Source organism: Phaseolus vulgaris, chromosome 11, assembly GCF_000499845.2.
Source record: "Phaseolus vulgaris cultivar G19833 chromosome 11, P. vulgaris v2.0, whole genome shotgun sequence".
Lineage (NCBI taxonomy): Eukaryota > Viridiplantae > Streptophyta > Magnoliopsida > Fabales > Fabaceae > Phaseolus > Phaseolus vulgaris.
In genome coordinates, this window is record NC_023749.2 from 8,250,047 (window position 1) to 8,272,129 (window position 22,083).

A 22,083-nucleotide genomic window follows, 5' to 3' on the forward strand; every position below is an offset into this window, starting at 1 on the left:
AGTAAAAATGAAAAAAAAAAATTAACAGTATAAAAACAAAAAATACACACTTATTATCTTACATTTTTAAATTTGAGATCATAGAATTTGGTTGAAAGGCACCTCAATCCCTAATCATTATACTTGGATTAGTACTTTTTTTTCTTCAAACACACGAGAGATTAGAGAACTAAATTATGAAAGTTGACATGCTTTCGACGTGATGCAATCTGACTTTCCTTGAAGAGGTTAGTGTAAATAGTTGCCCTAAAGGTGTGAACAAAAGAGAGCGTTGAAACCGATTCTGAAACGTTAACGCCAACCTTTCTTTCTTTCTTTAACTCCTCCATGCTTTCGCTTCTTACTTTCTTTTTTTTCCTTTTTTCACTTTACAACTTACTTACTTATCAGTTCCATCAATCTCCTTCTCTAATTCCAACCTAACTTACTACTAAACCCAACTTTAACTCATACACTAAATATTAATCACACTCCTACTAATTAAACTCGCCATTAATTGCCAAATAAAAACGATCTTAATTAATCATGCAAGAATAATAATAGAACAAACATCACAACACAAGCCTTCACATTCCCAACATCATTATACTGAATACAATTTAAGAAAAGTCTGAGTTTTTATTTTAGTTTTTACCGTTATTACAAGAAAAAGAAATAGGTATAAAATCGTAGCCTATAGATAATAAAATAAAATATTAGTTCATAAAAGTAACACCCTGAGGCTGAGCTACGATGGTGTTATAAAGTAGAAGTGAAACAGAAAGCAAAAAAGTGTGGTCATGATGAAGGCGTAGAAAGAAGTGCTTAGAGAGGCGCGTGAAAAAGCTGAAAGAAGTTAGTTTTCTTGTTAGTAACACTTCGAAGGTTGGAAACGCAAGGAAGATTTTGGTGACAGACCACTTGGGTGTAGCTGTTATAAGACGGCTTCAACTTCTCTCTTGCCATTCACTACCAAATTTCACAGCACACAAATATATATATATATATATATATATATATATGTTTATATCCACATAACCACTTCAATTCCATCACTACATCGTAATCACATTTCTCTCTCTTACCTTAAATGGTATTGTTTTACATATAAAACTGCTGTGTTGAGGCTTTGTTTCTCATCACTTGGGTTGTTTCAGTTTGGTGAGAGATATGGAGATGGAAGGGTTATATTCTAATTCTAATTCCAATTCCAATTCCAGTTCTACCCAGAGCAACATAGCCAAGGGCAAACGCACCAAAAGGATGAGGCTTTTGTCCCCTTCTGGTGTCGTCGTTGCTAGCACCGCCGCCACTGGAGTCACCGCCACTAGTTGCTCCAGTCCTAATTCCGGTGGCTCCTCCACCACCACTTACGAGAGCGAAGAGGAAGACATGGCAAATTGTTTGATTCTCTTGGCCCAGGGAGGGGAACCTCACCGTCATCAACCTCGCCATCACAAGCAACGAGTTGAAGATCATGGTCTTGGAGATTGTAACGGTGTCAAGACAGGAAAGGGTAACGGTAACACCACCAACACCGCCGCAACAACCGCGGTTAACACCAAAGTTGGGTTCTTTATTTATGAGTGCAAAACGTGTAACCGAACGTTCCCTTCGTTTCAAGCTCTCGGTGGACACAGGGCGAGTCACAAAAAGCCGAAACTCGTGGGTGAAGAGAAAAAAACACCACCCTCTCAATTGCAGCACATGTTTGTTACCAAGTATGATCGGTTCGAAGAGGATAACGTTAAAAGTGGTCCTCCAATTTCCCTTCAATTGGGTCATGGCAACAACAGCAAGGGTAAGATTCATGAATGTTCCATTTGTGGTTCTGAATTCTCATCAGGACAAGCATTGGGTGGACACATGAGGAGGCATAGGGCATCGACAAACACCAGCACTGTTGACACAAGTTCTAACACCGTCACCACCGCTGTCGCCGCCACTGTTTCGCCGCCGCGTAACATCTTGCAATTGGATCTTAACCTCCCGGCGCCGGAGGATGATATTCGGGAGGCCAAGTTTCAATTTCCCGTAACAACTCAGATGCTGGTTGGTACTCCGGCTTTGGTAGATTGTCTTTATTAGAGCAGGGTGGGGATTGGAATTACAAAGAATTATTATTTTGATATCAATGTGAATTATTAGTGTTATTTTTAATTTACAATTATTCGTAATTATCGATTTTTTTGGATTATTATTCCTAATTGGGTTTATTAATAATTGCCATTTTGATATATGTGATCGATCTACTTGTTCAAGTTGGAATACTTTGAGTAAGTAAGTGGTTAGTGTTGATGTGGTTGCCTTTCATTCACGAAAAGTGAGTGATAGTTCATAGGGCATCTTTTTTTATTTTATTTCTTTTTGAATTATTTATTATTTGGGTGTATTTGCAAGTTCTTGTTTGAGGGGATAATCGATGGCGATGTGCGAGAGAGAGTGCTTTGGCATTGCTAGCTAGGGTTTTGGTTTGGCAGCACCATGACCATAACCATAACCAAAAGTGGTGGATTAGGTTCCTTTACTTGTTTTGGATTTCATTACAATAAAGCTAAAACATCACTTTCTCACTCACACTCACTACCCATTCCCACTCCTTTCATTAATGAAGAGAATAAAGGATTTGTCAAAACTGCTTTGATAAATATGCCTCTACCATATGCATGCCCATCACCATGTATTTATCTTTCAATTTATATGGTTCCCACTCTCTCACTCACTATTATTTTTAAAAAATACACTAACGAATCAGCCAAATATCTTACCATATATGTTAATTTCATCCTCCCCACCACTTTATATAGTGATTAGTCGCTTTAAACTAATAGGTTTCACCTAATTAACAAACTAATTTGTTCACAATTTATAAACTCGATAAAATTTAGTTTAGTGACACCCCTTTTTAAATTTCAACATACGTATATATAATGATTAAGTAATAATTGGGTTTGAGATTGTCTTATGGAAGTTTTGAGCCCATACAAAGTTGATGCTCCCAAGAAAGATACTATTAACTTTGAAGCCACAAGTGCATTTGATTAGGACTTGTACGAATGGTCCACTGTTTAGAGTTGGACCCATCACCCACTGGTTAGTACTACTCTTTATACTCTTTTGTAGCTACAAACTTAACCATTATTTATGCAGTTCACATAACCAAAGATGAGAAAAGGACAGAAAGAGTGACAACAATTTCAGTTCCTCTCTTCCACGGAAAATAATATTGAGAAATACAAATAACGAAAGAGTGGGAGATAAAACTTGAATTAAGCAAAAAAGAGAGAGATGAAAGAAGAGTTTGAAGTGAGTTTGAGTGGGCACTTATCTAAAGTTAGTAATGTGCACGTTTTGGTGAAATGGTGGTAAGCGAAGCATGTGGACACGTACATTGCGTGAGGTGTCCGAATGCATAAGAAGATATCATTCATTGACATTAGCACATGTAGTTGGAGATGTTCCCTCCATGTCTTATAAATTAATCTAACCTCCCACTTTACATTTATATTTATAACCTCTACTTTATTTATCATATTACATTCTCAAATATCACAAACAATTACTTTGTTTGCTTTCTAAATTTCCCATTTTAATTTCTCTTTAATTCCTCCTCACGTAATTATTGAACATCTCATATGAATTAAAAATTAAAATATTTATAATATAAAAATAAGTACAAATTTTACTTTATAAATCGACTTTATAAGATTTAGTTAAATTTAAAGTTATTTTTTTAATATAGTATCATAGTTATTTTGATTCTATTTTAACAAAAGTCGAGTAGAGTATAAAGATTAAAATATTTCATAATATATAAGTGAGGGTAAATTTCATGTTACAAACCCTAAACCCTAAATCCTAAATTTCATCCTACAGACCGATTTTATAAGACCAAATTAGACTTAGACTTAAAATACAATTTTTATATATATATAACTATATATATATGTTTCAACTATGTTTATATGAAGAAAGCTGTGATTTTTATTCTGTATGTGAGATAATTTCCCACAAAGAGATGATGGGGTTGTGTACAAATTTCACTTGACTACCTAACTTACTCCAAATTGGCCATCCTCAATTACCAGGCACGACAAGACATGACCGAGGTATATCTGCTGAGATGTCAATGTCCTTTTGATGAAAAAGAATGAGGAATTTAACTGAACTATATAGTGAATCATGCGTTGTGTTATTGTGTGGGTGAGAAATTTTGGAGAAGATGTGTGTTGGTGTAGCATTGGTTCAAGGTTTTGGTGATGGAGACAAATGTCTCAAATGCATGAGTTGGTTTACTATGTGGCTTGTTCTGTCCATAACCAGAAAAGTAGGCATTTGGCCGGCCTTAAATTCTGTGTGTCGTTGCTAGCTAGCTAATCTTAAGTTAATTTCCACTCCACTAATCAATTGCTTAATCAATACCCTATTGCTGTTCAGTCTTGGCCATAAACAAGGTTTAGTTTCCAAATATCACAACCAAAACCATTCATTAATAAGATGCCAATTGGTGTTTGGTCTGCATCTTAATTGCCTTCTTTTTCATTAACTAATTAGTGGCATTTCATTTCACTCTTTGTGGAATATGTGCTAAAGATCCATTTCCTTGGGGTTTGGTTAGCTTTTACAAAAGGTAGTTTTACTAGAAGTGAGAATGACTGTTGAACAGATTTTGACATTGTTGACAAAATTATGGATATTAAGCTACTTTTCTTTCTCCATCTGTTTGATAAAAAAAAGAAGCCTTGTTAGGGTTAAGATATTTTGTGGCGGTAAAAATCATGTCGGTTGATTGAAGACAAATGGCATAATAAAAAATAGTTTGTAGGTGTTAAATGTACTGTGTTAAATGGACTTGTTTATTTTTGAATAATGATAATAATAATAATAGTGAGTTCATCCATTTCAAAATGTCCAAATTCAATACACCAATCTTTATTATCAAATGTTGAACGATTATACACGTTAAGTTTGGTAGAGGAGTTACTTGTAATTAAACCTTAAATTAGATTAGTCAATCCAATTAATTATGATGATTAAAAAAATCAAGCATTATGATTCCACTGGCTAATTTCAAGTTTAAAATTTGACTTAATTCAAAATTAAATAAAAAGGTCAAGAATAACTATACCAAAAGTAGACCACAAACTAAGTTTCATGTGAAGAAAATATTGAACTAAGGTTTAATACTTTTTTTATAATAATTCATAGTTAAATTCTTATATAAAAGCGTGTGTTTTTTTTTTTAAGTTATAGAGTCTTTTCGACATAAAAAGATTTTCTAGTAAAAATTTATCCTTTCCTTTCTTGGTTTTCATTCTTTTATTCTCTATTTATCATGCTATATTTACTCGCTTTTATTGCATTTTCCTGTTTTTTCTACACTCTTTTTTATGCATGTGCTCTTAAAACCATAAACGTTTAATTACATAAGAATTTGATTCGATCACTACATTGCTTGTCAAAGGGATTACGAAAAATCACCATCACCAGTAGCAAACCAATTTCCATGGTTTGTGGGCTAAAACTTATTAGTTTGTAAAAATGAAAAAAAAAACAACAACAGTGCTTACATTTAGCACTGGCTAAAAAGTAAATGTTATTTTTTAAAAAAAGTCATTTTTCCTTTAAAAAAACTGTTTTTTTTTCTGAAGAAGTATTAGTGATATATTTTAAATTATATTCTCTGACCTACTTTTATCATTGATTAAACTTTATTAAAAAATGTAAAATTATGAGTGTGTCAATCATTAAATTTTACAATTTTATGACATTTAATAAATTTTAATCAATAATAAATATGTATTTAGATTATTATTGATATCAAATTTATATATGACGTTAATTTTTTGATCCAAGTTTAATAGGATAGTATTACTAAAGTTAGTTACGACATTTGTTGGATTCAAAGTTCTATTACAATTTTATCTTTTAAAAATATATAAGAAATTTAGAGGAAAAAATAGTCGATTCTTAAAACGAGAATATATTGTTAGTATTTGTTTGCTTATATTTCAACTTTTTGAATGTATATTTTATGAGGATGAACACATGAATATTTCCTTTTAAGTTATATTTAGCTTTTCTTTTGTACACCTAATGTATTTATTATTGGTGTAGCCAATTAAGTTAATACAAAAATAATTTTTAAAAAACACATTATTCAGTTGTGCAATTGCAAGCTAAACTGGCGAATACAGTAAATCCATCTAATTTTGTTTTCAAATATCAAGAACTTTATATAATAAAATTTTAATTTAATATATAATCAATTAAGTTGCTGTGGTGTAGTGGTTATCACGTCAGTCTTACACACTGAAGGTCCCCAGTTCGATCCTGGGCAGCAACATTAAATTTATTTGCTTTTTCTCTTTTCATCTATTTTTTTTTGTTTTCTCTTCCTACTGTATTTGGAGTTTTATTTGTTTACCCATATTCTGAGTTCTATATTTTGATACTGTTGTCCAACTAAAATAGTATGACCAACTTTCAATAAGACTTTACTCAATAATTAGGGTTCTTATTTTCTAGTAAAACGAGCTGATTGGCTTGTAAATGACCAAACTAATGTTGTTCATGTTCCTTGCTCTAAACCACCTTAACTTTGAATAAAAAGAGTACACATTATCACATTAGTTTGTGAAACTAAAAATATCTTAAATAATCCTTAAAAATCTAATTTTCATTTTATTCTTTAAATTATGCTAAAATTATTGTTTTACCCTTATTTCTTTTAACCTCAGACAAATGTGATTGTCAATTTACACTTTGAACATTATTTTTTTCTTCATTTGAATAACTACTGTGATAGTGCCATCCAATAAATCGAAAAACCAACCAGATTGACCATTTACTCAAACAAATATATGGAATTTCAAAAGAAGTAAACAATTTTACAGGATGATCAGAACAACATAGACAATCGCATTGTCAATAAGAAGTTAACCCACTTATTCACTAAATGGCAATTTTCTACATGTTCGTTTATCTACTCCAACAGGAAAAACAGTTGAGTCTATCAGTGGCCTTTCCTCCACACTTGAATGTAAACATAATCATTGAATCAAGTGCAGAAAAACAAAAGGTTCATTTTATATTCCATTTTTCTGCACACACCAAACCAAGGAAAGATAAAAAAAAAAAATAGCCTTTACCACCAACAAAGTAGTGCATTACATTGTCCTAAAAATTCAATAAACATTCAAGAATGGGGTATGAACAAAAACAAAAATGTTCAAACAAGAAACAGTTCCCATTTTGGACCTATGACAAACTCTTTCTCATCCAAGAGTCAGGGCATGATTCCAAGATTACTGACTGCTTGAAGCTTGAATATTCATCATCATAAGATGGTTATGCACCTTGAACAAAGGGAAACTACTAGCTCCAAATTGTCCATTTAGCAAAGGAACTTCAGAACATATTAGTGATTTTAGTTGGCAGAAACATTCAACTTCACTCTAGCTGTAACTTCAGGGTGAAGCTTTAACTCTGCAATATATTCTCCTGTTTCCCTGATCTCTGGAAGATCAACAATTCTCTTGTCCAGCTCCCTAGAAATGAATCACAGGACAACATATCTTAAAGTAACTAATCAATCAGATTAAACAGATATGAAATAAATATTGGAAAAACAACTCATCTCCCCCCCCTTTTTTTAGCAGTGGAATGTACTTATATGATCTTTCCCAACTGATTCTCAAAAACTAGGAAGATCATTTCAAGTGTGAACATTGAACTAATTTACGACAAATCATACGTGCTCAAGTGATACCCCGTAAAAGGTAATCAAATAGCATATAAATGGAAGACAGCAACAAGTTTGGAATCAAGTAGAAAATTGTATAGATTGAGACACGTCAAATGAATTCATAGAATTATGCATGGATCGTTTACATAGATAAAGTTGGATTATATTGTATTTCTACTAGCAATTGGAAAGGGAAAAGAAAAAAGAAAATCACATGAAACATATTATGCATACACAGTCCAAAATAATATGAAATTTCCTAAGTTAGGCATCGGATATTGGATTACTATATCACAATTTCGGAAATTTGGGTCATATCTATAAATAAATTATATCAAATAGTTAATCCAAAACAATATCACAATAATAACCCTCAAAAATCAGAGAAAGCTCCAGAATCAAATGAAATAAATAATCATCTGCATTACTGAAATGAGAAACACCTTACTGAAGCCTGTCACAAAATTTAGAAACTCGGCGTATTTTAGCCACGTTAAAGAAAAGGAAAAATTGTGACTGTATAGTATAGTACTCAATCAGAGAACATCTATAATACTAACAAAATAAAAGAATTTTGGAAAAGATGGTACCTTTGAAGCTGTGCCTTGATTATGTCAACAAGATCTTGAGCAGTGACACTAAAAAGCATCCAAACATTAGACACAAAATCCATACAGGGACATAAATTGACTTCTCATAATTTCACAAGACAAATCTTACCTTCCAAAAATTTGTTTTCCTTTACCACCTTTACGCTTCACCTTGAAAGGCCCAACAGTTTCAAAAATTAGAGCAAGTTGCTCTGCCTCTTCTTTTACCTGCAGAAAGGTAAACACAGACAGCATATGTCTAAAACAATTGTGCATGAGGGAAAATACTTGTTAATAAATTCAGAAGATATCATGAAATTAGATGTGAATTTGCCTGGATGCAGATAACCAGATATTAAAAAGAAAGCGCTTAGTACCTGCATGCAAAATTTACAGGGATAACCATTGAAAGATGTGTATATTCGGTCATATAGAACTCTTTTTTACAAGTTTACAGCTCTTGATGCAAGGTTTTTTCACACGGAGCTTAACAGCATAGCATTCATTCCTAATGGGGATTGGGGAGAAAGGGAAAAATTACCCGTCTTTTCTCAGCCTCAATTCTTTCTTCTTCTATCTTCATTTCCCTGGAGAGAGAAGGTCAAAATGAAGAGTTCTAAACACAATGCAAAGTAAACTCAGTTCAAAACTTTGGCAAACATATTTTATTTTAACAGCACTTAGTGCACAAAGATAAAGCTAGCCCTAAATTTCCAAATATCATTTCTCTAAAAGAAACAGACAGAAAAAGTCTGAAACAAAGAAATCCACAAATTACTAAATAAAAGATGTTACACTCACAAACGCAAAATTTTATCATAAAAATGCCACAAAAGCAATCTCATGTGGAAGAGGACAACAAAATTTTCATTTGGCAATCCAAGATGACAACAGTTGTTATTGAACTAATACAGCAGGAACCACTTAAAGAAAAAAAAAAACATGAAAACCCTGTCCAACCCAAAACATCAAAGCTCTATGGATGAGATAAAACTAACTTCCTAAAAGTCATTACTAGAACAATTCTTAACTAAAAGTCATCTTTTTGTTGTTCTCCAATCAAATCCAGAAGGTTCTAAAATCGTGTTAGTCAGTATACACAAATAAATCACACTCAAACGACCTCTTATCTGAGACAGAATATTTCTCATGACACTACAATGACATATTCAGCACTCTCTGGAAACTTATCCAAGCATGAAGCAACCTACTGCTTGTTTAAAAACCATTATTTCTACTATGAACGGGTCACGTAAAAGGAAATTCTAAGCACTAGTTCAAAATATTGAAATGTGAAAAGAAATTTATAGATAAATTAGTGTGCCATCCAAGACCTAGGTGGTTTAATGACACATTACTTGAGTAGCTGGGGTGTAACAAGTTGTGCCTTTCCCAAAGGAAGCAGGAAATTTCTGTAAAAACCAGCCTTCACATCAAGAAGTTGCCCTTGCTTTCCCACATCAGCCACATCTTCCTTCAGAATAATCTGATTTCACAAATAACTAACCAAGTGAATATATAGTGCTGCAAAGTACAAATACATTACAAGCATACCCATTTGTTGTACAACTACAAAATTCAAATTTGACACCCAAATTGTCGAAAAGCACGAAATTTTATTTATTCAATGTGTTAGAGCATGGAATTTTATGTAACCTTTCGAGTTTTCTTTGCCTTCTTTTGAGCGAAGACAAAAAAGTGCGCAGTTTTGTTGGGGAAGGGAATTGGAACCTTCGAGCCTCCGGTGAAGGTGTGGTGAAAGAGTGAAGAAGAGGTGGAGGAGAGAGAAGATAACGGTGACGCCATTGATGGTTTGAGAACAAGCACACAGTGTTCTGTTTTCTTATCTCTTGTCCACTGTTACGCGTCGTAAATTATAGAATGAGAACTTTTTAAAATTTTGAATTATTAAATTAAATGCAGTATGTAAGGTAAAATTATTCTTTATTCGATAAATAATTTACCTATTGTTTTTATAATTATTATTGTAAAAAATATATTTAAGGAATTTTTATAGTTGATATTATAAATCTTTGAGTTTAGTTTTTATACATTATGAATATAAAAAGTTTTATATGCTCAATTGATAAAAAAATATTATTAGTATAATTTTTAAAAAAATATTAAAATATCATAAAATTTACAGTATACAACAACGATTTTTTTTTATCGTCATATACAACAATTTATATAAATTAATCTCTTATAACTCAAATTACTGTACATTATTTATGGATATGCTTTCTAGCCTAAAAAGTTATCATATATGAAAAATAAACTCTTATTTGAATGTTGAAATTAATTCCCTACTACATAATTTTAATTGGTAGGATTATTTCACAGAATTTTTAGAATTGTATAAGATTAAATCTGTTTTTTTTTATACTTTTCTTAAAATTTGATTTTTAGTCTCTATATTTAAAAAAAAAAATAATAATGAGTCCTCAAACTTAAAAAGGAATACGCTAATTTAATCTTTTTATCATTTTTTGGGTTAAATTTAAATATAAAAAAAATATTAATATCACATTAGGTAAAAAAAATTTCTTCTATCACATTTGTGAGAATAAAAAGTAGTCAGTTAAACATCAAATTTAAATATAGAAAATATTAAAATCACGTATTTTAAAAAAATAAAAACATGTTTAAAAACACTACAAGAAAAATCCAATTTATCTACGGACAAAATCCGTATGTAACAGCCAAAATCCGTAGGTAAATCAACATTACCTACGGATTACCCACGAAAAAAAATCCGAATGTAATGTTGGCGTCGGTAATTTACCTACGGATATTATGTCCGTAGGTAACGAAAACAACATTACCCACCAACTGCAATCCGTAGGTAATACCCACTGACTCCAAGTCCGTAGGTAATGTTAAAATACTTAATTTTTAAAATTATAATTATTATTTGAATCTTTTTTTTTATTTTTAATTATTATTTACAAATATTTCTTTTTGCCAATTTTTATGAATTTTATTGATAATTATTATATATGCTATGACAATTATAATTAATGTTGGAACTCAACTGCAACAGGTGGGACTCGAAGCCAAGTCCCTTGAGATATGTCTATAGAAGCTTTAATCATTACACCAGTCAAGTTTTGTTGTCATGTTATGATTATTATTATATTTATAAGTATGATTATCAATATTAATATAATTAATAAAATAAAAATTAATAACATTCTTCATATATTTAATATCATTATTATTATTAATATTGCTTAATATTATTAAATATTATTAATATTATTAAATATTATTAATATTATTAATATTATTAAATATTAATAAATATTATTAATATTATTATTATTATTATTAATATTATTAAATATTATTAAATATTATTAATATTATTAAATATTATTAATATTATTAAATATTATTAATATTTTTAAATATTATTAATATTATTAAATATTATTAATATTATTAATATTATTAAATATTATTAATATTATTAATATTATTAAATATTATTAATATTATTAAATATTATTAATATTATTAAATATTATTAATATTATTAAATATTATTAATATTATTAAATATTATTAATATTATTAAATATTATTAAATATTAATAATATTATTAAATATTATTAATATTATTAAATATTATTAAATATTAATAATATTATTAAATATTATTAATATTATTAATATTATTAATATTATTAAATATTATTAATATTATTAAATATTATTAATATTATTAATATTATTAAATATTATTAATATTATTAAATATTATAAATATTATTAAATATTATAAATATTATTAATATTATTAAATATTATTAATATTATTAAATATTATAAATATTATTAATATTATTAATATTATTAATATTATTAAATATTATTAGTATTATTAATCATTATTAATATTATTAATATTATTAAATAATATTAATATTATTAAATATTATTAACTATTATTTATATTATTAAATATTATTAAATATTATTAATATTATTTAAATATGATTAATATTATAAATATTTATTAATATTATAAATAATGTTAATATTATTAATATTATGAAAATTTTTAATTTTATATATATTTTTATTAACACTATTTATATTATTAATGTTATTATTACTGATATTATTAATTTTATTATATTACTAATATCATTAATATTATTATTATTAATATAATACTATTTATATTATTTAAATTATTATATTAATATTAATAATATGTATAATAGTTGGTAGGTAATAGAGATCCGTAGGTAAAAGTTGGTAGGTAATAAGATCCGTAGGTAATAGTTGGTCGGAAATACTGAATTTACCTACGGATTCAGAATTCGTGGGTAATAGTTGGTAGGTAATGCTGAATTTACCTACGAATTCAGAATCTGTAGGTAATGTCCGTAGGTAATGTTGTTCGTAGGTAATATCCGTAGGTAATGCTGAATTTATCTACGGATTCAGATCCGTGGGTAAAAATCCGTAAATAATACTGATTTTTTTTGTAGTGAAAGTATAAAAGTAAAAAATAAATAGTATAAAATATAGAAAACAAAACATATTTTTCCATCATCATTTCAGGTGACAAGTATATATCAACCCTGTTAGTCGTTTGTAATTAGAAAATTTTTAAATTAAAACTCAATTTAAAATTAGTTGGGCTAGATATATTTCCAACTCCATCCATATCCTTAAACCTTTTTCAAAAGATTTTATTTATTTATCTTAATTTAATGATATCTGTAGTTTAAAAAAATTGGAGCTTATTCCTCCAAAATTTAAAAAATATTTTAATTTCTAAAATCTAGAAAAAAATTATTTAAAAAACATTTCTCTCTTAAATTTAGTACTTGAGAACTAAAATCACATTTTTAAAATTTGAAAAACAAAAGTAAACTTTTTGAGAAATCAAAATTAAATTTTAGGGAAAAAAATAATTAAATTTTTATTTATTTTTTTATGAGAACGGTTATGAAGTATCCACTTTTGAATATATATTTTTTGTTAATAAAAGTTAACCAATAAAAGAATGTGTTAACAGAAGTGAGTTAGAAAATGTGTTAACAGAAGTGAGTTAGAAAATGTGTTCTCAACATTCCTCTCATTTTTTTATTTCAACATACATACATATTATAATTAATATTTTATTTTTACAACTAGTAAAAATATAAATTAACTATTTTACTATTTAATCCATTTATATATTAATAATTAATTAATAAATTTTAAATTATATATTTTCATGATAATGTAATTTCATTTTTAATTTTAGTTCTTTCTTATTTATTAATTTTTATATATTATTTGAATTAAAATACTCAATAACTTAAAACGTAATATTTTTGTAAGACTTAAGTATAAGTAAAATTAATTAACTTTTACACCAATTAAAAAAAATCAATATCAAGATAAAAAATAGTCATTGTAAATAAAATGTCAAATTATTAAAAAGTATATTTGGAATAATATCCTTTAAGGGGGAGAGCACTTAATTCTTTTCCTTATAATTCTATCCTAAAGGAGTAATTTATTCTAAGAAATTTAAGAAAATAGGAATTGTAAAGAAAAATTAGAGATGATCTCATTGATTTTGCCACAAATTACATTGGATTTAAAAATTTTAAGTATGTATCTTTTTTACTCAACAACTAAAACTTGAATCTATATTATAAATTTTTTGCACAAATATGACAATAGTCAAGCTTGTAAAGTCCCTCATCCCCTCTCTCTCAATAATTTTCTCTCTTTGCTCAAATTCTCATCTCTATCCAAATTTGATTAAAAATATTTTTAATTGATCATAATTTCAAACACAGTAAGTTTTTTTTTATTCTAAAGATTTTTTTATTTTCTTTGTTTTCTTATGAATTTTCATCGATCGTAGTGAGAATATTTGAGAAAAGTAATCATCTCAATTTGGTTAAACTTATATTGAAATTTGGTTATGTTTGGATACTTTACACTTGGTCTCTAGATTTTGAATAATTATTTTGTCTGAGCTGAATCTTTCTTTGAAATAAGGAATTACAAGAAAAATTATTTATGTTTTTTTTTACAGAATCTTAAGATAGATAATTTAGATGCGAATGTGACTTGATTATAAGATTTTTATTTCTATGCACGAGTTGTATTTTGTTTGAAAATCGTTTGAATGTTGAAATTGAGTATTATTTGAGTTTAGACTTAAAAGATAATTGTTTTAAAACATTTTGAATGTATTTGATAATTGTATTTGCTAAACTAGTTTTGGCTAAAATTGCATGAGGTGGTTGATTTTATGATATTCCGCTCATGCAAAAATAGAATAAAAATTCAAGTCTTGTTTTGGATCTCATTTTCATTCAAAGGAAGAATTTTTTACTCAAGAGAAAATAACACTGCAATTCAACCCTCTCAGTTAGATTTAGGCTCAAACGAGAAAGTTTTCGCTCAAGCTAAAATATGTGCTCAAACTATTTCTTTTTTCTCTTCTTCTCTTTTAGTCTCTTAAATGGATTAAAGAATGTCATTAAAAATGAAAAAAATAAATATTAATTTTTGTATTTTTATTGATTTGAGGATTTGTGTAAATGAGTTATATTATAAAATAATGCTTATTGAAAATATTGTGAAATTTGTATGAATTTAGGGTCATACATATGGAATATATGTAAAACCTTTGTTTGAGTCGTGTACTAAGTATTGACACCTATGTTGTAACACATAGTAAATTGTCTAAGTCACATAGAGTAAGATATCAGGTGATGAGAAGTTTAGGATGAGAGTTCTTGCATATACGTAGATGCATAACTTGGATTATATTGAACTTACAATGATCTATTACTCTTAGGTTTGTTTGTTAACCTAAATTTTAGATTGAATCAAATGTTAGTATCTGATAGGACATATTTAATATGAATTTCTTGAAAGATGTTAGTTGATATTCTGTTTCTTAAATATAACTTATATATAGATCGATGTGTGATTTATATAGTTTTTGTATGTTGGTATCAAATGAAATTGACTGATTGTACTTTGTTAATTAAAATATCTTCTTTTATATACTTTTTCTTATTTTAAAAATTTATTTTAATAACTTACCCTTATATTTGTATTGTGAACTATGATGCCGATATTATGTACACAAATAGATATAAGTATACAAGGAGATATAAGTGTAGGTGTAGAAGTAGCATATAGAAAAGAATAAATATTTATATTTATTTTTCTACTTTTATATATATATATATGCGCGCGCCCTCTGTTGATATTTAAGTTATATTATGTTTTTAAATAAGTTTTATATAAGTGTTATGGGTTTAGAGTATGAGTTGTAGTGTAACTACTTTTATTTTTAAAAATAAAAATTTATATTTTCATATCCGTTTTCATTAAATAATAAATATATATCTGTCAACGAAATAATATTTAATATATATATATATATATATATAAAATATTATCAATAATTTATATTAAATAATATTTTTTATTTAATTTCATATAATAATAAAAAATTAGAATTCTATAATTGAATGTGAGGGTACACATTTTCATCCTATATCTAGTTTAAAAGGTTAAAACATGGCTCATACCGATGATTTTTTTTGTCAAAATTATAATAATTTTAGACGATTTTCGTGGCTACAAATTATTCATAATCCCTTATTCTAAATCCTATGGAAGTGTGGAGAATAAAAATATATGTTCACAATTATATAATAAAACAAAACAAAAATGTTAACACGGTAAAACAAACCTCTATTCATCATAAAACAGAAAATAAAAAAAATAAACACGTTTTACTTTGATTATCCTACAAATAGGAAAAGTACTTAATGCATAATTTAGTACACCCAAGTGTTATTTTCAACAAAAGGAAAAAAAAAAAGATCTCAATGATTAGTTATAAAATTGTGTATAAAAGTCTCACAAATCAGCCACTTATAAAAATTTACAATTTTAAATTTTGTAGTACTTTTTTATTTACATTTTATGTGAGTGGTGTTAGACAATCTTTTATACTACATGGACTTAAATAGAGAATATCCATAAGTTTTGTTTCAATTATACTTTCAATTTGTCTCCTTAGCATTTGACTCTATAAAAAATGAGGTATGGTTTATGATATTCTCGTAATATTCTTTTCATGAATTACTTGCACACTCAAAGAAATGAAATCCATTTGCTATATATAAGAAGAAATTAAGACGTAAGATAGCATCTACATCGCAATAATTTTCATATTTTCAACATGTTGTTGAAAACATTAGATGACAAAAGAATTAATAATATATAAATAAACAAATTTATTATTGTATTTGTATAAGGTTTATACAGTATCCGATTTGAATAATTGTTGTTTCTGGTTCCTCGGTTGCTCCTCTCTCGTCTTTGTAAGTGTTATGTAGTATAGTGAATGATACATTGATAAAAGTGTACCTTACTCACGTATAATAATGTTTATTTATAGTGCTAGAGTGAGTTATTTCGTTTATGAGCCGTATTTAATGTGTATCTTTGATAAAACAACATTACTTGATTTATCGCATGTTACCATATTGATTTATTAGCATATTACTTGATTTGTTGCATAACATTTTATTTTGTATTAATGTATTGAATCCATCTAATCAATCGACTTCCGATACCGAGTGATACGGATATGACCGGGACAATTATCTTAAAATTTTAGATTTGATAGTATTATAAGTTTTTTTACTATTTATTAGTGTTGAAAACCTTTATTGTTTCCTCTAAAAATATTTTAAAAATATAAAATAATATTAAAAAGTAAGTTTAAATTTAATCTATTTTCATAAAATTGATTTGTAAGGTAAATTTAATTATTATTATTATTATTATTATATAATGAACACACACCACCTCACACGAACTCCCGTTAAGATAGAGTCTAAATAACTCTAATACTTTACTGAGAAAACTTTAAACTTAACTTAATTTTGTAGAATTACTCATAATGAGATTTACACTCACTTATATATTATGAAATGTATTTATCTTCTAATCGAAAATGATAAAGTAAAATAAGTCAAAATTAATTTCGCATATTAATGAATTGTAGTAAACAAAACAAATTGACTTTGTCACAAACAAAGGTTGTCATTAAGAACCCTTCAATCCTTGCACTTAGATTAACAACACAACCTAAAAGGAAAATTAGGTTTAGACAAGACAAAAGAAAATACTTTTCAAATAGAAAAGGGTAGAAGTCCACAAAGGATTTAATCAATTTTATAATAATCAACGTGCAAAAAAAATAGAATTATGAGGGCAGTCCAATGAAAGTTGCAAGTTCTGTAACCAATGGAAACTGGATTATCTCTCTCATTTGCCATGTTTTGTGATATAGGGTTCATGTGAGGGAGGTCTTAAGTGGGGATGAGTTCTAGCTATACCTCTTCTCAGTTGACTTCTTGTCTATAATTTTAAAAGAAAATTTCAAAACTCTTTTAAATTTTCAAGATGTAAGTGTTTTTAAAAGATGTGTTTAGAAAGTACTTGAAGTTAAAATGCGAAATCAAACACTTTCAAATTAAAATATTTTTTAGCAGTATGTTCTTAAATATAGTATCTCTTTTATATTTTTATTGGAGAAAAAATCATTTAATAGATTGAGAAGTTTAAAGCAAGCTAGGGTTTTACCACTTTAAAATTGAGAGTTTTAATTATGATACCTCAGATAAGTTTTTTTTTATCCATAATTGAACACATGTGTATAATCAATTATACCCAATGTTAATTAGTTTTATATAATTAAAAAATATCAAAATTTATAAATTAAAAAAAGTATATTATTTATAAAAAGGTATATCCACACTAAATTTGAAGTTTACATTCAACATTTATCATTTTAAACTCCTGAACCTATAAAATATCAAGATCTTACCATTTATTAAAAATTCAATTTCAAAATAAATGATTTATATTAATAAAATCTATTAAATTATATATAAAGGGGGTGAACTCAGTATTCGGATAATCTGTAACTATCCATAAGTCGTAACATAGAAAAATACAAAATTATGATAATTATTTGGCTGCTTCTGCAACTTTATATAAAGAACGTTCCCTCCACACAACCTCGCAGTGTGTACAACATTTTCTTTTTTGTATGATCCAAGTCAAAGCCAATCTTCACAAGGAAAACTAAGATTTGAAACCATATAGCTCACACTTTCAGGGGTTTGTTGAAGGAAGATTAATTCAACAATGATGCCAAAGGCTACATCTACCTCCACAAACGATTTTCAAGCTCTTCACATGTTTCCTGTGAATGAATATTTGGTTTCATCGTCTCTTGAACTAAGCTCTTCCTCAGCTTCACACTCTTCTACCTCCCTCCTCTGCTATCTTTCTCTTCTGAAGGACAAGCTAGGTCAGCTGCAGAACCTGGTTGATGTTTTTGTGTCCCCTCAACATAACCTACCCGAGTCAACTCCCATGGCAATCTCCACCATGAACTCAACACTCCAAGAAATCATAGTGGCAGCCACTTCAATGAGATTCACCTGTCAGCAAATGACTCTCGGTTCCTCTTCAGGTACTAGTAATATTGCTGATGAATTGCACCGAAACCAGAATCAGCAACAACTTGATCATGATAGATTGTTATCATTATCACCTCATCATCCATCAAACTTTGGAAACAACAATAGGGGTATGGTTAGTATGAGTAGCATTAGCATGAGCTCAGATATGATTAAAGGGCAAAGTGATTTCTTGTCAAGTATTGAAGGAGGGGCACTGGATTGGTTTGCTGAAAGCTATAACAATAACAATAGTGGAGATTGTAACATTAAGGATGAAGAAGCCGACATCAACGTGATGGTGGAGAGTGATATAATCGAATTGGATGCTGCGGATTTGTTGGCAAAGTACTCGTACTTTTGCCAAGTGTGTGGGAAAGGATTCAAGCGTGATGCGAATTTGAGGATGCACATGAGGGCTCATGGGGAAGAGTACAAAACAACTGCAGCCTTGAGCAACCCAATGAAAAGCAGGGATAGTTTATTGGGTGAGGGAAGTTCCACCAAGAAATTTTCGTGCCCTCAAGAAGGGTGCAGGTGGAACCAAAAACATGCCAAGTTCCAGCCCTTGAAGTCAATGATTTGTGCTAAAAACCATTACAAGAGGAGCCACTGCCCCAAGATGTACGTGTGCAATAGGTGCAACCATAAACAGTTTTCGGTTCTTTCTGATTTGAGGACACATGAGAAGCACTGTGGGGACCCCAAGTGGCAGTGCTCGTGTGGCACAACGTTTTCTAGGAAAGACAAGCTCATGGGCCATGTTGCTTTGTTCGTGGGGCACACCCCAGCTATTCATGGCTTTTCAAGATATGTTCGATGATTGGTCATGAAGAGATGCTAACTCTTGCACTTTCATGTTAGTACTCTATTTTCATGTAATCGATTATGTACATTCACGTAACATTTTGTATATTAAAAGTGCTAAAATAATGGTTTTGCCTCAAAAACTAGCTAAATAATTATTGCTGAGTGCTTGTACTAACATTTTCGTCTCTTGTTATTTTAGGTGTTTGGGAGTGTGATTCGAGCATGCTCACTGCACAAAATTCGGTTCGGTTGCAACTTTGCTGCCATAATTATTGTTGACATTTGGTATATATATAGTTCCTGAGCAATAGCCAATATTACTCCAATTTGGTTTGTGCCTTATCACTGTCGTATATATGGTTTTCTTGTCTGTTAGTTTTAAATTTTTCTTCTGTTTTTTTATTTCTTGGGTTTGTCTTCTATACGCTGAGTAGGGTGTAATGAACTATATAATGTTGCTCATGGATATGATAATCTCAGTTTTGTTCTGTAAGTACGAAAGGAGAATATCAATCACTGGGTATGCTTTGGACTAAAATAAATATATGTATATATATATGTATGTATGTATGATTATGTATATAGATAAGTGTATGCATTGATAGTAGTATCTGAGACAATTCTAAGAGCATGTTCATCTGTAATATTTCCACATTTAGCACTAGTGCTAACCAGGTCAGCCCCGACCTAGGTAGGGTTCTTGGTAAAGAAGAGGGACCTAAAAATTTAAATTGTGAGGTAAATTTTAATTAATTAGTTATTTGTTTTTGTTTTACTTTGCAATTTGAATAATTTATGGTGTAAGTTTTCAAAAAGGCTTTTAATTTTTCCATCTTAAAGAATTTTCATTTTCTTTTCATCTTCCTAATTTAGTTATATTGTGATTCGCATATTTATAAAATTTAGTAAAAGCTTTATTTTATTGTTACTTATTAACTTTATATAACTAATAAAAAAAGCATTAAGCTAGGTGGGAGATCTCACACCTATAAAATATAAAAATCTTTCATAAAATATAAAAATCTTTCATAAAATATAAAAATCTTTCATGTAATATATAAGTGAGTACAAACTTCACTTTATAAACCAATTTGTAAGGTTGAGTTAGACTTATTCACTTCTTAATATGATATCAGAGTCAGATAGAGTCTATTATAACGAGATTTTGTTAGGATGATCATATCACCTTAGACCGTTATTGGATCAAATCATCTTACCATACTATTATCGGATCAGGTCCTGCTATTAGACCGTTATCGGATCAGGTCACCTGCTATTAGACCGTTATCGGATCACCTTTAAATATATAGTCTATCACACAAGATTTTTCATAATATATAAGTGAATGCAAATCTCACTTTATGAATCTCGATTTTATAACATTAAGTTAGGTGTAAAATACGTTTATTAATAAGATAAGATAAAAATATAATTATGTATAAAATAAAGTTAAAAAAAATTAGCTAAAAATAAAGTAAAATAAGTTGAAAAGAAATATAATGGATAAAAATAAAAGAAAATTAGAATAAAATGGATTATGTAGATATATAATAATATGTGAGATAATATTGAAAAGTTTATGCTGATAAAAAAAATATTGAAAAGTTTATCTTCAATTATTTGGTTGAATAGAAAACAAATGAAGAAGGAGAAAAAATAAATTATATGAGAAATATTTTTATATTAATAAAAACTTATAATTATTGAATGTTTTGGTATATTTTTTATTTAAATTTTAAAATTAAAATAATTTTTTTCCCAATGGTATAGCTTTTCAACAAAAAGAATAATAAAAAAAATCACTCCTAAAGAAAAGTTAGAACACTAAATTCCATGGCTAATTGGGATGAAACCTATTTGTAAAATTTCTCATTTTATTTTTTATTTTTTTCATAAATAGACAAAAGTTTTTTTTAAAAAAAAAAGACAAAAGAAGTTAATAACTTCCATCATAGTTTCATCCTCCATATTTCAATTTAAGGAAACAATGTGCTAAGTTGTTGTGTCTTTTGGGGTATTTTTTATTATAAAATTCAGGTATAGGATTGATCTCAATGCTCAAAGAGTACATGGAAGAAGTTAGAAATTATCTTCCAACAAATTCTTCTCTTAATAATATGATTTAGAGTGTGTTTAGTTATCACAGCTTCTAAACTAGTTTGGTATTTTAGACTTCTTTTATTTATATTTTATTTATTTAATAAAAAATTACTAATTTATTTATTTATTAACTAAATGAGTCGACTGGTTAAAAAAATCAATTTACTTTAACCTACCAAGGTGTGGTAGGCTGAGTTAAATTATAATTTTAAAAAAATTAAGTAGAATGAACTCATTTTAACTTTACTCAATTTAACACCTCCGTTGTTGGACGGTTAAATAGATTTTTTTTTAAAAAAAATTGCATACAAGTGTGTAAAAAGTTAACAAAAA

The 22,083-nt window shown here is 28.3% G+C and overlaps 3 protein-coding genes and 1 non-coding gene across 4 annotated transcripts; 3 read left to right on the forward strand and 1 right to left on the reverse strand.

Moving 5' to 3' along the window:
- The first annotated feature begins 571 nt into the window (after nucleotides 1-571).
- Nucleotides 572-2,165, forward strand: LOC137824294 (zinc finger protein ZAT5-like). The gene has a single exon (XM_068629872.1). It carries the CDS (start codon nucleotides 1,150-1,152, stop codon nucleotides 2,065-2,067), a length of 918 nt encoding a protein of 305 aa, XP_068485973.1. The 5' UTR covers nucleotides 572-1,149; the 3' UTR covers nucleotides 2,068-2,165.
- A 4,087-nt stretch (nucleotides 2,166-6,252) lies between these two features.
- On the forward strand, nucleotides 6,253-6,325 carry TRNAV-UAC (transfer RNA valine (anticodon UAC)). Its single transcript has one exon. It is a non-coding gene; the product is annotated as a tRNA-Val (tRNA).
- Nucleotides 6,326-7,107: 782 nt separating this feature from the next.
- Nucleotides 7,108-10,206, reverse strand: LOC137821063 (large ribosomal subunit protein bL9c). The gene is made up of 6 exons (XM_068625485.1): nucleotides 9,973-10,206; nucleotides 9,675-9,802; nucleotides 8,858-8,903; nucleotides 8,447-8,544; nucleotides 8,317-8,364; nucleotides 7,108-7,529 (listed from the first exon to the last, which is right to left on the reverse strand). The coding sequence occupies exons 1-6, from the start codon at nucleotides 10,120-10,122 to the stop codon at nucleotides 7,409-7,411; spliced, it is 591 nt and encodes a 196-aa protein (XP_068481586.1). The 5' UTR covers nucleotides 10,123-10,206; the 3' UTR covers nucleotides 7,108-7,408.
- An 8,196-nt stretch (nucleotides 10,207-18,402) lies between these two features.
- LOC137825101 (protein SENSITIVE TO PROTON RHIZOTOXICITY 2) lies at nucleotides 18,403-20,257 on the forward strand. Its single transcript, XM_068630777.1, has 2 exons — nucleotides 18,403-19,699; nucleotides 19,850-20,257. Exon 1 carries the CDS (start codon nucleotides 18,524-18,526, stop codon nucleotides 19,661-19,663), a length of 1,140 nt encoding a protein of 379 aa, XP_068486878.1. The 5' UTR covers nucleotides 18,403-18,523; the 3' UTR covers nucleotides 19,664-19,699; nucleotides 19,850-20,257.
- Nucleotides 20,258-22,083: the final 1,826 nt, after the last annotated feature.

Bases quoted from the DNA above. Each gene is read 5' to 3' on its own strand.
- LOC137821063 (XM_068625485.1), bottom strand. From the start codon at position 10,122: ATGGCGTCACCGTTATCTTCTCTCTCCTCCACCTCTTCTTCACTCTTT. The intron at 8,904-9,674 runs GTAATGTGTCAT...TTCTCTCTCCAG, and splicing joins GTTACACCCCAGCTACTCAA to GGAAATGAAGATAGAAGAAG. The intron at 8,365-8,446 runs GTAAGATTTGTC...GATGCTTTTTAG, and splicing joins GGAAAACAAATTTTTGGAAG to TGTCACTGCTCAAGATCTTG.
- LOC137825101 (XM_068630777.1), top strand. From the start codon at position 18,524: ATGATGCCAAAGGCTACATCTACCTCCACAAACGATTTTCAAGCTCTT.
- LOC137824294 (XM_068629872.1), top strand. From the start codon at position 1,150: ATGGAGATGGAAGGGTTATATTCTAATTCTAATTCCAATTCCAATTCC.